The 14821-nt window shown below is 68.5% G+C and overlaps 3 protein-coding genes across 4 annotated transcripts in view; 2 read left to right on the top strand and 1 right to left on the bottom strand.

Annotated features, from left to right (window-relative positions):
- The first annotated feature begins 71 nt into the window (after window positions 1–71).
- Window positions 72–3144, top strand: TIGD3 (tigger transposable element derived 3). 2 transcript variants are annotated; one of them, XM_071456424.1, is made up of 3 exons: window positions 72–432; window positions 699–830; window positions 957–3144. In XM_071456424.1, the coding sequence occupies exons 1-3, from the start codon at window positions 399–401 to the stop codon at window positions 2768–2770; spliced, it is 1980 nt and encodes a 659-aa protein (XP_071312525.1). In that variant the 5' UTR covers window positions 72–398; the 3' UTR covers window positions 2771–3144. The 2 variants fall into 2 exon arrangements, with proteins under 2 accessions (XP_071312525.1, XP_071312524.1); XM_071456423.1 differs by lacking the exon at window positions 72–432 and having other exon boundaries at window positions 455–830.
- Window positions 3145–4383: 1239 nt separating this feature from the next.
- On the top strand, window positions 4384–9773 carry LOC139605051 (uncharacterized). Its single transcript, XM_071456432.1, has 4 exons — window positions 4384–4543; window positions 6226–6624; window positions 7636–7836; window positions 8350–9773. The coding sequence occupies exons 2-4, from the start codon at window positions 6237–6239 to the stop codon at window positions 9378–9380; spliced, it is 1620 nt and encodes a 539-aa protein (XP_071312533.1). The 5' UTR covers window positions 4384–4543; window positions 6226–6236; the 3' UTR covers window positions 9381–9773.
- A 1417-nt stretch (window positions 9774–11190) lies between these two features.
- LOC139605010 (uncharacterized) overlaps window positions 11191–14821 on the bottom strand; it is a 30044-nt gene continuing 26413 nt past the window's right edge. Inside the window, exons 18-23 of the mRNA XM_071456343.1 lie at window positions 14072–14473; window positions 13852–13978; window positions 13317–13430; window positions 12623–12733; window positions 12400–12522; window positions 11191–12282 (exon numbers count right to left, since the gene is read on the bottom strand). Coding sequence (XP_071312444.1) covers window positions 11555–12282; window positions 12400–12522; window positions 12623–12733; window positions 13317–13430; window positions 13852–13978; window positions 14072–14473 — 1605 coding nt within the window. The 3' untranslated portion in view covers window positions 11191–11554. The remainder of the gene's footprint in view (window positions 12283–12399; window positions 12523–12622; window positions 12734–13316; window positions 13431–13851; window positions 13979–14071; window positions 14474–14821) is intronic.

The following is a 14821-nucleotide window of genomic DNA, read 5'->3' as shown; positions in this document are numbered from 1 at the left end:
CCCATTGGGCGGTGGCGCGGCCAATCGGGGGGCGGAGCGCCGAGGGGGCGGGGCCCGGCGTCACGCGCGCTCCCGCCGCCGGTAGCGGGGCTGCGCGAGGCGGGGGCGGTGGCGGCACCGGGCAGCACCGGGCGGGGCCGAGCGGGACCGAGCGGGCGGGAGGGGACGGGGACAGGGACAGGTGCGGCAACGCCACCGCGGCCCACCGGGGCTCGGCGGCCCCGCCATCGGCCCCACGGTCGCCGCCGACGCCGCGTCCCGCCGCCCGGCCGCGCGTCGTCATCCCGGTGCGGCATCACTCAGGCACCGCCATCCCTCGCGCTGCTGAGGCCTCGGCGGGAGCAGCACCGGGAGCAGCTGCCGCCGCGTTTCCCGACAACCGGGACGGTGCCGGTGCCATGAAGGAGGACCGCCAGCATCCCGTCGACCTGGGTGAGGCACCGGGGCCATCCCGGCTCCGCTCCTGGCACTGCCGGTCGTGGCCTGGCCACGAGGGAGACTGGCACTCACCGGATTGATACCGGGAGCAGGAGGTCACGGGGTGGCTCTGGGGTCACCACGGGACCACACCGGCTGCCTGTACCCATCACCACGGGCAGCCAACCCTGGCCTGTTGTGACCGATGTCATCTCTGGTGGCATGTCCGTTGGCATGGCCAGTGGCATCACCGGCTGTCCCTCCTCTTGTCTCTGTTGCAGGTTACGCCATCACCAAACCCGACATCCTGGCTGAGGTGGAGCGAGGGGACGAGGGGGTGGCGGCGGCAGTGGGGCGCTACGGGGAGCGCCAGAGCCCCCGGCCACAAGCTGCACCCGCCGGTCCTTCCCAGGGTGAGCGGGACACGAGGACGGGCGGGATCGTGGCCAGGTGGCACCGGGAGCAGGAGTCGGGCACCGGCCCGGATCCTGCCGAGCCGGGGGCTTGGGCCGCTCCCCAACGCGCTCCTATGTCCGCAGGGGACTGGCAGGGGAAGGAGGTGAAGAGCGAGGACGGGGTGTCCCCACCGCCCCGCTCGCCCCCGTCCCGCCACGCCGGCCCCACCGACTTCCTCGTCCCGCTGCGGGAACGGGGCTGCAGCTACTGCGGCGTCCTCGAGCCAGAGCCGAATCCCGGTGCCGGTAACGGGGGGTTCATCGCCGCACCCCCCGCCTTCGAGACCCGCCGCTGCCGGCCGGGGGAGCCGCCGCTGGATTGTGCCGAGTGCGGCCGAGGAAGCATCGGGCAGAAGCCGGACCTGGTGCGGCACCGGCTGGGGCGCGGCGCGGAGCTCGGCTACGCCTGCGGCCGCTGCGGGAGAGGCCGAGCCGAGCCGGGGGGGCTGGGGGCCACGGGCAGCCCCCACCGCCCGGGGCCCTGCACCGGGCGCTCCCCGGGCACGGCAGAGGGAGCCACGGTGGCGCCGCGGAAGGAGCGGAAGGAGCTGTCGCTGACCGAGAAGGTGCGCGTGCTGGAGATGCTGGAGGGCCCCAAGGTGTCGCAGAGCGAGCTGGCCAAGCGCTTCGGGGTGTCGCAGCCCCAGATCTGCCGCATCATCAAGAACAAGGAGCGCATCCTGAGCGAGTGGCACCGCAACGGCGACCCCGAGCGCAAGCGCAAGCGGGAGGGGAAGGACGCGGCGCTGGAGGCCGCGCTGCTGCGCTGGGTGGAGGGTGCCCACGCTGCCGACCTGCCCGTGGGCCGCCCGCTGCTGCAGCTCAGGGCCAGGCACCCGGCCCGGCCCGAGCCCGAGCCCAGCGGCGGCTGGCTGGCTCGCCTGGGCGCTCGCCACGGCAAGAAGCCGCCGGCAGAGAAAGGGGACGCGGAGCAGCCCACGGCGGAGCACTGGGCCGGCGCGGTGCTGCCCGGCCTCCTCCGCAGCTACGCGCCCGCCGAGATCTTCGCCTGCGGGGAGACCGCGGTGCCGCTGCCGGCCGGCGCCCCCGGTAACGGCGAGAGCCCCGGCGAGCGGCTGACGCTGCTGCTCTGTGCCAACGCCAGTGGCTCGGAGAAGGTGCCGCTGCGGGCGGTGGGGGACAGCCCCCGGCCGCGCTGCCTGCGGGGCGTCAACCTGGAGCAGATGCCGTGGAGCTACCGCGCCGGCGGCCCGGCCGGCCTGAGCGCCCCGCTCTTCGCCGAGTGGCTGCGGGAGTTCAACGAGGGGATGCGGCGGCGGGGCAAGAGCGTCCTCCTCCTCCTGGCCAAGCACGAGGCGCACCCCTACCTCCAGCTGTCCAACGTCAGGATGGTTTTCATCCCGCCGGCCGCCGCCCTGGCCCAGCCCCTGGACCGCGGCATCGCCGGCGACCTCAAGGGCCACTACCGGCGCCGTGTGCTGCGGTGGCTGCCGGCGGAGCGCGGCGCGGGCCAGCCCAGCCTGCTGGACGTGCTGCACATGCTGGCGCAAGCCTGGGGCGATGTTCACCCGGGGCTCATCGCCGGCTGCTTCCGCGCCGCCGGCTTCACCCCCAACGCCGGCAGCGAGGCCGTGTCCCTGACCTCGGCCCCCGGTCTGCTCGGTCAGGAGCGGCCGGAGCGCGACGGGGACCCGGCGGAGGCGGACGGGGACGAGGGCACGGCGGAGGGCGAGGACGCAGGCGAGCTGGCGGCCGTGCCGCCCTGCCCCTCGGAACGGGAGGTCTGGAGGAGCCTGGCCACGCTGCGGCGGTACCTGGAGTGCCAGGCCACCTCGCCGGACCTCTTCCAGGCCTTCTATGAGCTGGAGGATGCGGTGCACATGGTGTCAGCCGGCGCAGGGCGAGCCTTCCTCGGGGACAGCCCTCCCCAGCAGTGACTGGGCGGCCGCCCGTGCCCGTGAGAGGGGCCGGTGCTCGTTGGGGCTGTCACCGGCCCGGCCTGGCCGCTGTTCCCTGCTCTTGAGCCATGGGGTTTGCAGTGGCAGCGTTGGGGACACAAAGCTGCTGCCAGAACCTTCTCCCAGGGAGTGGCTGCTGCAGCCAGCAGGAAACGATGTGGAGCTGCTGCCAGCGGGGATTTGCCCTGAGTGGGGTGGTTGTGACTGCTGTGGGGGAATGTGGCTGGTGCTGGGGTGTCCCCGTGCCGGGGACAGCAGCTCCATCCCACGGGGGAATCGGGTGCCTCCGGCTGCTGTCCCCATGTGGTGCCTGGAGGATTGTTACAGGCATTAAAAAGTTGGAATTCAGCAAAGCGAAGCATGGGTGGTTTTATTCTGCTGTCACATCTGCTGGGAGAGGGGCAGAGCTCCCCGGGGCTTCCTGGAGCAGCAGGGCCACCCCAAACCCCCCCTTCCCCTCCTGGGGACACTGTGGCCCCCACAACCACCCCGAGCTGCGCCATCCCCACCCGGGTGCCAGGACCGTGGCAGCACCTGCAGGCAGTGAGGACCTGGCTGGTCACCCTGTCCTGGCTGTGCCAGCCTTGGTGGCACCCTGGGGTCCCCTGCAGAGCCCCCCGTGTGCGCTGTGCCCCTGTCCCCCACAATGGGGTCCCTGAGTTCCATGTCTCTGCTGGACTGCAGAGGGTCAAGGGCAGCTGGAGGCCACCAGGCAGGGACAGAGGTTTCCCCACAGGCTCAGGGGGTACAGGGATGGGGGCCACAGAGGGATCCCCACATGGATACAGGGTCATGGATGGGCATGAAGCAGCCGGGGGAGGGGGTGCAGCAGGCGGGACCCCCACAGGGATGCACAGCTACAACTGGAAAAGGGGAGGGACACAGGGGCTCCTGCACTGGGGGTGGCCACGGGAACACCATCATGGGGGTACATGGGGTGCACGGGGATGGGACCCCTGTGGGATGCACCTTGCCGGAGGTGCAGGGTTTGGGGGCATGGCAGGATCCCCACAGGGACACAGCCCCACAGGGGTACCCATGGCACCCTCGGGAGTGGCACACAGGGATGTATCACCCCAGGGAGCCCCCACACGGATGTATCTGCGGTGGGTACCCGCCGTCCCCTTTGGGTGGAATGCAGGGATGTCCCGTCCCTTTGGGATGTCCGGTCCCGGTGGGCTGTCCCGGTGTGCCGTCCCTCCCTCTGCGCTGTCCCTCCCGGGGCTGTCCGGTCCCGGTGGGATGTCCTGGTTTGCTGTCCCCTCCCCCTGTGCTGTCCCGGTTTGCTGTCCCCTCCCGGTTCGCTGTCCCCTCCCGCAATGCTGTCCCTCCCGGGCGGTCCCCTCCCGCAGGGGTACCCGGTCCCGGTGGGATGTCCCGGTGTGCTGTCCCCTCCCTCTGCTCTGTCCCTCCCGGGGCTGTCCGGTCCCGGTGGGATGTCCTGGTTTGCTGTCCCTTCCCTCTGTGCTGTCCCCTCCCTCTCCTCCCTCCCGGGGTTCTCCGGTCCCGCTCTGCTGTCCCCTCCCGGGGCTGTCCCCGCGCGGTCCCGCCCCCGGCGGTTCGCGGCGGTGCCGCCAGGGGGAGCCCGCGGCCGCGGTGTCGCGCAGGGCCCGCGCCGGCGCTCGGAGGAAATGAAGGCGAGTTCCGCCGAGGCGGGAGCCATTACCCGCCGCCGGACCTGAGCCCCCCCTCCCGCCGCCGCCGGGGCCCCGCTCCGCGCCCCCCGCGCCCCGCACGCCCGTCCCGGCGCAGGTAAGCGCTGCCCCGGGGCCGGAGGGGCCGGCGGGCCGGGGGCAGCGGCGGGGCCGCGGCCGGTGCTTGCCCCGCGCACCCGCCCGCGGTGGGATCCCGAATGGGGGGGGGGTCCGCGGGGCAGGCCCCGGCCCGGCCGCTTTGTCCCCGGTGAGAGGAGCGCGAACAAAGCCGGGGCAGGGCAGCGAGCGGCCCCCCCGGGCCCGGCAAAGGGCGCCCCGAGGCCGCGGGTGCGGGCGCTGCCGGGGGCCCCGGGGATGGGGAGGGGGCTCGGGGCACGGCAGGGCCGGCGGGGGCACCGCGGGGCTGCGGGCTCTGCTCGAGGCCGCTGCGCTGCTCCTGGGGTTTGCTGCGGGTCGAGGGCGCGATGGGAGGCTGGGGTGGGCACGGTGGTCTTTGCTGTGATCCCGTGGTATTCGTGGGAGCTTGAGGTTTGCACACCTGGTCCAGGTGTGCCCCATGGCCAAGGGCTTCTTCATGGCCTTGGAGCTCTCGCTACAGCCAGGGCTTTTGATGTGGTCCCAAGTTCCTCTCGAGGAGTTTGGGGTGTTCACCGTGGCCACGGTGTTTACCATGGCCGAGGTCTTTGCTGTGGCCCCAGGGTGCTCACTGGAAGCTCCAGGTGTGCACCGTGGCCGAGGTCTTTGCTGTGTCCATGAGGTCCTCGCTGGGAGCTTGGGGTGTTCACCGTAGTCAAGGTCTTTTCTATGGCTCCTCACTCCTCACTGGGCTCTTCAGGTGTTCATCATGGCCAAGGTCTTCATTTTGGCCTTGCAACACTTGCCATGGCCTCGGTCATTGTCTTGGTGCCAGGGTGCTCCCTGCAAGCTTGAGCTGCTCACCATGGCCAAGGCCTTCTCTGATGCCTTCGCCATGGCCTTGGGGCTCTCACTCTGGCCATGGGTTTCACCCTGACTCCAAGGTCCTCAGTGGGCGCTTGAGGTGCTCACTGGGCTCTTGATGCTCCCACCATGGCCAAGACCCTTGCCAAGGCCTGCTTCTTGGCCAAGGTCTTCACCATGGCCTTGAGGTGCTCACTGTGGCCAAGGCCCCTGAACCTGTCCTTCAGGTCTTGGTCAGTGCTGTGGCCCCGGGGCCCTGGCTGGGAACCTGAAGTGCTCATCACGCCCAAGACTTTCCCCATCATTGCTGGTATTGCCGTGAGCCCCTTGCCGTGGCCTTGAGGTGTCCCCATCACCCTCAGCCCGGCCCTGAGGTGCTCTGAGGCGCCCTGTGAGGCAGCTCTGCGGCCCCAGGGCAGGTGCCGTGCCCAAGGCGCTCACCACAACCCCTCACCGTGGTGCTGACGCTCAGCACGGCCACGTCCCCGTCCGTGGCACCCTGGGGGCTCTCCCGGGTGCCTCTGGCTGGAGAGAGCCGGGGGGCCCTCGCCGTCCCCCCGTGCTGCCACCAGCCACCGCTGCCCTTTCCTTTTCTCCCCTCCCAGGTGCCCTCGAGCCGGGCGAGGCGATGCGGTGCGCCCGTGCCGCGTGCTGTGCCGAAGCGGCTCTTTAGATCCTCCCCGGCCCAAGCCTCCCCTGCCATGGATGCCTCCGGGGCTCTTGCTTCGGCTCCCTCCTCCGCGGCTCCCTCGGGCTCCCGCAGCCCCATGTTCCCCCCAGGAGCCGACAGAGAGGAGTGGGGACCGAGGTTCAATTGTGCCCCTTCCACCTCTGCCGCAGCCTCGCAGGCGATGCCAGCGTCTGGCCGGAAGAGGAAGGCCAACTTCTCCAATGACGAGACCGAGACGCTGGTCTGGAATGTGGTCCGGCATTTCAGCGCCCTGTACGGGTCCGAGGCCCTGCGGGCTCACCCCGTGCGGCGGAAGCAGCTCTGGACCCAGATCCAAAGCCGCGTCAACTTCCTGGGCTACACCGAGCGCTCCATCGACGACCTCAAGCACAAGTGGCGCGACCTGCGGCTGGACGTCAAGAAGAAAATCACCTCCAAGAAGCACCTGCCCATGAACCGCGCCGGGGGGCCGCTCCACAAGCCGCGCCTCACGCCCCTGGAGAAGATGGTGGCTTCCACCTTCCTGCAGGCCAGCCACGACTCGGAGCCCGAGATCATCCTGGACCCAGGTGAGTGGTGGCGGCTCTGTGGGCTGCGCTCCCTGAGGGACGTCTGGCCATGCTGGCGTTATCAGCTGGCTGTTGTGTGTTGTGGAAAGAGACTCTGGGGTTTGTCTTGGGGTTGCAGCATCTGCCAAAGTCACGGTCCTGTTGTACCCAAGTGCCAGCCACTGGGGTAGGGAACTGCGTGTGCTGGGATTAGAAATTCTCCGTGGAAATAAGCTGGGATCAGTGAGTCGTAGAAATCCCAGAGTGGTTTGAGTGGGAAGGGACCTTAAAGCTCATCCTGTTCCATCCTGTGCCATGGGCAGGGACATCTCCCACTATCCCAGGGTGCTCCAAGCCCCATCCAGCCTGGCACTGGACACTTCCAGAGATTCAGGGGCAGCCCCAGCTGCTCTGGGAAAGCTGTGCCAGATCAACAGTATTCATAGGAACACCTCAAGCTTTGCAGGAGTGGGTCTTTTTTGTTCTTCTTTCTTCTTTTCTTTAATTTGATGCTTTCAGTGGCCTCTCTGGTTTCACTGGGGGCATCATAGGCCCCATCCATGTGGCCCAGACTCGGCTGTCATGTGCCAAGCACAGGGCTCTAGGCTGTGGAAGGAAGAAATCCTGTGTAATGGCATGAAGGTGTGCCAGGGGAGGATCAGACTGGAAATCAGGGAAAGGTTCTTCCCTGCTGGGCACTGCCCAGGCTCCCCAGGGAATGGTCACAGCTCCAACCCTGCCAGAGCTCCAGGAGCATTTGGACAGCACTCTCAGGCATGCACAGCGTGGGATTTTGGGGTGTCTGTGCAGAGCCAGGAGCCGGATCAATGATCCCTGTTGGTTCCTCGCAGCTCAGGTTATTCTCCTACCCCACAATTTTCTGGCACTAGGGGCTGTCAGCCCCCTGGGGGCCCAGGATGGTGCTGGGGCAGGTGAGGCTGAGCGATGGCGCGGGATGGCCTTGCGGGAGCATCTGTACCTGGGGGCCACCGTGTCCCCGCCAGCTGAGGCCACATCCTCTGTGTCCCGCAGATCTGTTCTTCCCTGGCGCGTCCAAGCAGCCCTTCATGCACCTGCAGCCCGGCGTGAGCCACCCCAGCATCTACATCGACACCAACGGGCAGCCCTCGGCCCTGCCCGACGTGGAGGGCTCGGCCGCGCCGCGCCTGCCGGGACAGAGCCCCGACCCCGCCGGCGGCTGCGAGTACCGAGGAGAGGGGCAGGGCGGCTCCGGTACGGCGGGAGCCGGCACGGGCTGCGGGTGCTGGGAGCAGGGCGGGATGGAGATGGGCTGGGTCTGAATGGAGATCCACTGGGAGTGAGGTTTGGATGGAGATCCTCTGGATCAGGGTGGAGATCCGCTGGGAAATGTGAGATCTGGGTGGAGATCCTCTGGCAGCAGGGTTTGGGTGAAGATGCGGTGGCAGTGAGGTTCTGGATGGGGTCTGCTGGGAGTGGAGTCAGGATGGAGATCCTCTGACTCAGGATGGAGATCCACTGGGTCAAAATGGAGATCCACTGGGTCAGGATGGAGATCCACTGGGTCAAGATGGAGATCCTCCGGGTCAGGATGGAGATCGTCTGACTCAGGATGGAGATCCTCTGACTCAGGATGGAGATCCGCTGGGTCAGGATGGAGATCCATTGGGTCAGGATGGAGATCTGCTGGAACCCACGTGCTGGGGAGGGCCTGGGGCCAGGGCAGCGCTGTGGTTTCTCTCACCAGAGGTTTCTCTTCTCTCCCAGCCGAGTCGGGACCGGAGCTGCGCACTCCAGACGCGTCGGCCATCTCTCCATCCCTGCGAAACGAGTCCCTGGTCTCCTACGCCTCCATGTCGGAGGAGGAGGAACGGGAAGGCCGGGAGGTGGAGAGGGGCCACGGTGGGGCCGCGGGGATGCAGCCGGGGCCCGAGGCCCCCATGTCAGCGGAGGAGGACATGAAACTGTCCCGCCAGGCCATGCTGATCCGCCGGTGCAGCTCCCAGGGCTCCGTCACTTCCCTGCCCGAGGACTCCCTCAACCCCGCGGACGCTCACTCGGACTGGGGGCACGAGGGCGTGTCCGACCTGCCCGCCCTGGGCCGCGGGCTCGACTCGGCGCATCCCGAGGAGCAGGCGGGCGGCCCGGGCCCGGAGATGGGCGCCTTGCCCAGGGTACTGATGGGGCCCACCTGGGAGAAGGCTCCGGCGGAGGAGGAGCCCCCGGCCCGCTCCCCGCTGCACGGCGCCCTGACCGAGGAGTCGCTGCCCTCCTCCGCCTCCCCGCCCGGGGACGCCCCGGCCGCCGCCGGCCCCGCCCGCGGGCTGGGCTGCTCCCGCCTGCGCGAGGACCGCCGCGAGAGCTGGAGGACTAGCATCCATCACCTGCTCGACCTGGAGGAGCAGTGGGACCAGCTGTACCACCAGGAGCTGGCCATGTGGCAGGAGGAACGGGCCACCCAGCGCGAGGAGCGGGCCCGCGACCGGGAGCTGCAGTTCCGCCTGCTCGGCGTCCTCACGGACATCCGCGACGAGCTGCGCTACCTGCGCCAGGAGCGCGCCGCCGCCCGCCAGAGCCCGGCCCCGCCGCCCCCCGAGCCCCGCCGCGACCCCAGCCCGCTCCTCGAGCAGCCCAAAGCCGAGCCCAGCTTCCCCGAGCCGCCGGCCGGGAGCGCCGCCTGGGCAGACACCGCCGTGCCCAGCCGGAGCCCCTTCGGCAACCGCGGCCGGGGCCGGCGCCGCGGGCGGCCGCGCGGCTCCGCTTCCCGACACAGACGCCTCTTCCTCACCAACAGCTAGGGACGGGCGGGAGCCGCTCCGCCACGGACACCGAGTGCCCGCGGCCGCCCCGGGGGACGGCGTGCGGTGACGCGGGCGGCACCCGGACGGATCCCCGCGGGAAGGGACGGAGGGCGCGGGCGGCCGGCGCCGCCCCGGCGGGCTCGGAGCGCTCCGGGCGGGTCCCCGCGGGTCTGAGGCACGGGAGCGCCCCGAGGTGACGCCGCCGTGCCCGCGGGGGACACGCGTGACAGCGCGGTCTGACGCCGCCAGTCCAGTAGGATTTACTACCTGTCGGGGGGTGGGAGTTAGAAACACTTAGTCGCTGACGTGCGAACATTTTATGCAAATCATTTAATGACCTAATTTGCATATAACCATAAAACTTCTGTTAAAAAAAAAAAACGCCTCCAAAAAAACCCAGAAACGATGGTTTTGTGTGTGATCTCTGTGTGGGGGCGGGAGCTGGGCCAGGGGAGTCGTTTGTCCCATGGCTCTGCAGCCCTGGATGGGGACAAGGCCATGGGACAAATGAACTTCACCCCATTCCTTTGGGGCAGCCCAGCACCGTGGGATCAGGGCTGGGGAACAGGAGCTCTGCTGTCCAGGCTTGGAACCAGCAGCTCTGCGGAGCTGGAGAGGGGTGAGGGCATGCACATCGTGGGGGGAACGTGGAGGGGGCCCTGCCCAGGAGTGTTTGGGGTCCCCAGGCAGTGTGAAGTGTCCCCAGGTAGTGTGCAGTGTCCCCAGCAGGTTCAGAGGTCCCCGGGAGTGTGCAGGGCCCAGGCAGCCTGACAGGTTCCAGAATGTGCAGTGTCCCGAGGGAGTGTCCAAGGTTCCCAGCACTGTCCAGTGTCTCCAGGGAGTGTGGAAGGTTCCTGACATCATGCAAGGCCCCTTGGGCAGTGTGCAGTGTCCCCAGGGAGTGTGCAGGGTCCCCAAGCTTTGTGCAGTGTTCCCAGAGCGTGTGCAGGATTGCCAGGAAGTGTCCAAGGTCCCCAGCAGCATTTGTGGTCTCCAGGCAAGGTGCAGTGTCCCCAGCAGTGTGCAGGGTCCCTGGACAGTGTGTAAGGTCCCCAGGGAATGCCCAAGGTCCCTGGACAGTGTGCAGGGTCCCCAGGGAATGTCTGAGGTCCCCATGGCAGGTGTAGTGTCCCCACAGCAAGTGCAGTGTCCCCAGGGCACCCCAGCACTGTCTCCCGCCTCCATCTCCAGCCCACATCAGGGTGACAGCACTGCTGAACCCTCTGTGCTGTGTGTGTCCCCTGTGCTGTCCCCTCTTCCAGCCCCCCAGCATCCAGGACCCCTTGACTGCCACATCCTGGTGGGGTGGGACAGGAGGGTGCAGCCCCAGGGAGGGGACAGTGGGGCAGCAGGGGCTGTGGCATTTGCAGGGTCACCCAGCTCTGGTGGTGGCCTCCCAGGAGGATGGTGACACCCAGCTTGGGGCCCCTGGCGTGCCTGAGGAAAGCCCCTGGATTCTGTGGGGAAAGAATTGTGTGAAATAGCTCCTACCCCCAAATCAGGGGTAGGAGGGACCTGGGGATGGAGCAAGGACAGAGGACAGGAAGGACCCAGGGGTGGGTTGGTGACAGGAGTGGTGGTCTCCACACAGCCCCACCAGCACGAGGCCACCGCAGCCGGTGACACAGGGACCTCCTGAGCCGCCACACCTCCGAACCCACAACCCATTCCCACTACCCCGTGTCCCAGTGGGACATTCCCACTTTCCCATCCTGCTGCCGCTGCCTTCCCAGGGCGCGGGAGCCCGGGGACAGGGCGGGAGCGCAGCCACAGAGCACGGGGGACCCGCGGCGGGGCCGCTGAAGGCTCTGCAGCCCAGCACGACTTTATTCCGTATCGCTTCGTCCATACAAAACTACACCCCAAGCACTGTACAGCGGGACGGCGCGGGGGGGGCAGTAAAAATAAGCAGCGGGGGCGAGGGGACAGAGCGGCAGGCGGGGGTGGCGCGGGGGGACACGGCGAGGGGCTGCCCCCCACCCCGAGCGGCGACATTGTCCGTGGGGGGAGCGCGGGGGGTGAAGCGTCCGTCCGTGGCGGGGGAGGCTCGTTCCCGCCCCGGGGCTCCCCGCCTGCCCCCCGCCCCGGCCGGGCACCCCGGCTCGGTCGGAAGCGGCGTGGCCGGGGGCTGTCCCCGTGCCGGGGGGTGGCAGTCCGCGCCGGGGCGGCCCCTAGTCCCCGGGGGGCAGGATCCCGGGCGGCGGCAGCGGCGGCGGCCCCGCCTCGGCGCCGTGGACCCGCTGGTGATCCTTGAGCGATTCCTTGTAGCGGAAGCTGCGGCCGCAGGCGGGGCACTGGTACGGGCGCTCCCCGGTGTGGATGCGCTGGTGCTTGAGCAGGTTCTGCTTGCGGATGAAGCTCTTGCCGCACTGGGCGCAGGCGAAGGGGCGCTCCCCGGTGTGCAGGCGCTGGTGGTTCTGCAGGTGTTCCTTGCGGCTGTAGCACTTGCCGCACTCGGAGCACTTGTAGGGCCGCTCTCCGCGATGGATCATCTGGTGCCGCACCAGCCCCGAGTGGCAATTGAAGCTCTTGCCGCACTCGGCGCACGGGTAGGGCCGCTCGGCCGCGTGGCTGCGCTGGTGGATCCGCAGGCTCTTCTTGCCGCTGAAGCTTTTCCCGCACTCGGCGCAGCCGTGCGGCCGCTCCTCGGCGGGGCCCGGCGGCGCCGCGGGGACGCCCCCGGCATCGGCCCCCGGGCCCGGCTCGGGGCCCGGAGCTTTGCCCAGTCTGTGCTGCGCCGGCAGAGCCACCGCGGCCGGCACCGCCGCCTGTCCCTCGGGGGTCCCGAAGGCCGTGCCGGGGAAGAGCAGCTCCCCGGAGCCGCCCGGCAAACCCACCTCCTCGGGGGGCTCGGCGTGCGGGCACCGCTCCTCCGTCTTCACCAGCAGCCCCTCGCTGGCTGCAGGGGACAGAGAGACCGGTCAGTCCTACCGGGGACCCTGGGAATGTCCCCAAGTCACAGCTCGCCCTGCGGGGGTGCTCCCCCCACCCCAGCCCCGTGGCGGGGATCGCTCACCAGGACCAGGCCCCGGGGGCAGCATCTCCCTCTCGGGCAGCTCCCAGGGCTCCCGGACACAGGGCTCTTCCTCCTGCTTGATCCACGACAAGAAGTCGTGCGCGGTGATCAGGGCGTCCGCGCCTACAGGGAGGGACAGGGACGGGGACAGGGACTCAGGCCCTGCTCCGGGAGGCACGGGAGGGAACAGCTCCGCTGGGGGCAGGCTCAGCGCCGGGCTCACCTGCACAGGGGTCTGGCGGCATCCCCCGCTCCTCCGGGAACTGCTGCTCCCCCACGAAGGCCACCTCCTGCTTGATCCGGGACAGGATGTCGGAGGTGGAGATCAGCGACTCTGTTCACAAGGAGAGACTTGGCCGGGGCCAGGATGGAGCCACACGTGTGACCCACGGCCACCACACCTGGGGTGTGACCCCCGGACTCCGGCCTCAGGGGACACCCCCATCCCACAGCAGTTATGGACATCCAACAGCCCCAGGGAGCTGTGGGGACAGGTGGCTGTGGGACAGCCCTTGGTGATGGGTGCCACTGAGATGGCCCACGGGGTTGGGTGACCCTTGGGGACAGGCACAACCCCTGGGAACAGATGACTGTGGCAGAGCCCATTGGGAACAGGTGACAATGGCACAGCTGATGGGGCTGGGTGACTGTGACACAGCCCATGGGCCCTGACACAACGCGGTGGCACCAGGGGACACGTGGATCTCCCAGTGATGGGTATCCAAGATCTCCAGCACAACAGTCATGAATTTTCTGGGGTCACTCACGGCAGCTCTCAGTCACAGCTGGGGAACTGGGCTCAGTGGGGCTGGGACTGTTTGGGAGGGAGGAGGGGCATCCCTGGTGAGGAGGGTGGGGACAGTGGGGACACTGGGGACAGTGGGGACATTGGGATGGGTCCTCCCGCGGTGTCTCACCCGCGCAGGTGTCCGGTGGCAGCTCCCTCTGCTCCAGCTCCCGCTGCTCAGGGACACAGGGCCCGTCCCCACGCTCGCTGCGGGGCTGGGCCTCGCTTCTGGAGAGGGCCCCATCTGCCAGGGACACAGACCGATGTCACCCCATGCCTGTCACCCCCTCCCTGTCAGCCAGGCTTTGGGGGACACTATGGGGACACACCAGGCTGCCAGGACCTGTCCCTCCTGGCAAAGGTGCCTAAATCCCACAGCACCTCCATGCTGGAGGTAGTGTGGACACTCAGGTCCTGGGTTCTGGGGGACAAGGACCCTCTCCAGCCCCCTGGGCAGCACCATGGCAGCACTGGCATGGCATGGTGTGTCACCCTGTCCCCACACACAGCATGAGCCATGGAACATTCCCTCTGGAATGGTCCCAGGACACAGCAAGTGCCACCACAAACACTGACAGGGGACCAGGCTACCCATGCTGGGGACCCACTGAGGAGACACAGCCATCGCTCCATCCTGTCAGGAGAGGGGGAAAAGGGACATTTACCCAGGGACAGCAAAGCCTCATAGTTCTCCTTCACCAGGTTGTTGTACAGCTCTTTCTGCCACTCCTCCAGGTTCTTCCACTCCTCCGCTGAGAAGTAGACGGCGATGTCAACAAATGTCACTGGCACCTGTGGGAACAAGACCCCCTGGCTCAGCGGCGCCCGCTCCCCAGGGACACCAAGGGTCCCCCCACTGTCCTGCAGCCCCCAGGGACACTCTACCTTGGGGACCTCGCCCCGGGGGCCGGGGGGCAGCCGCAGCACCCAGAAGTTCCTGTTCTTCAGGAGGTTCTCCACGTTCTCCAGGCGCCGCTGGAGCAGCCCGTACTCCTGGATGAGGGTGCCCAGCACGGCCCACTTGCTCTCCAGCTGGTTCCCAAATTCCATGGCCGTCTTCTCGCAGTCCAGCAGCTTCTTCTCGGCCGTGCCGGAGCGGCCCTCCAGGCTGAGCAGGCGGGTGGCCAGGAGATCAATCTTCCTCTCCATGGCCTGCACCGTGGCCACCACAGTCCAGAGCGAGGCCTCTGCAGAGTGGAGCTGCGCCTCCCGCACGTGCGCCCGCTCCGGCAGCAGCGGCGGCTGCAGCGGCATCAGGTGAGGGGCCTCCATGTTCCACTCCTGCACCTGGGCCACCGGGAGGGCACGAGTGGGAGGAGGCCCACGGTCACCCCCTGGAGCCTCTGCTCCCCGTTTCCAGGGCTTTTGGGCACCAGCAGCCCCAGAACTGCAGGGGACCCCTGTGTGCGATGCCCACCGGCCTGAGGGGACAGTGAGTGGCAGTCCAGGGTGGCCGTGGGGTCAGTGTCCATCCCTGTCCCCATGGAACACCTGCCAGGCATGTCATCATGGTGCCCCCCTGCCAACTTGTCACCCCAATCCCTTGGGAGCCATTCTTGGGTCTGCCCGGGCTGGAACCCACCCGGGAGGAGGATGGGGCTGGGTGGGCAGGGAGCAGCAAGGGCAAGAGTGGAC

The sequence above is a fragment of the Agelaius tricolor genome, unplaced genomic scaffold (assembly GCF_023055355.1).
Source record: "Agelaius tricolor isolate 1412-34295 unplaced genomic scaffold, bAgeTri1.0.p SCAF_58, whole genome shotgun sequence".
Classification (NCBI taxonomy): Eukaryota; Metazoa; Chordata; class Aves; order Passeriformes; family Icteridae; genus Agelaius; species Agelaius tricolor.
Note: the sequence above shows the minus strand (reverse complement) of the source record. Positions and strands in the feature narration are given on the sequence as shown.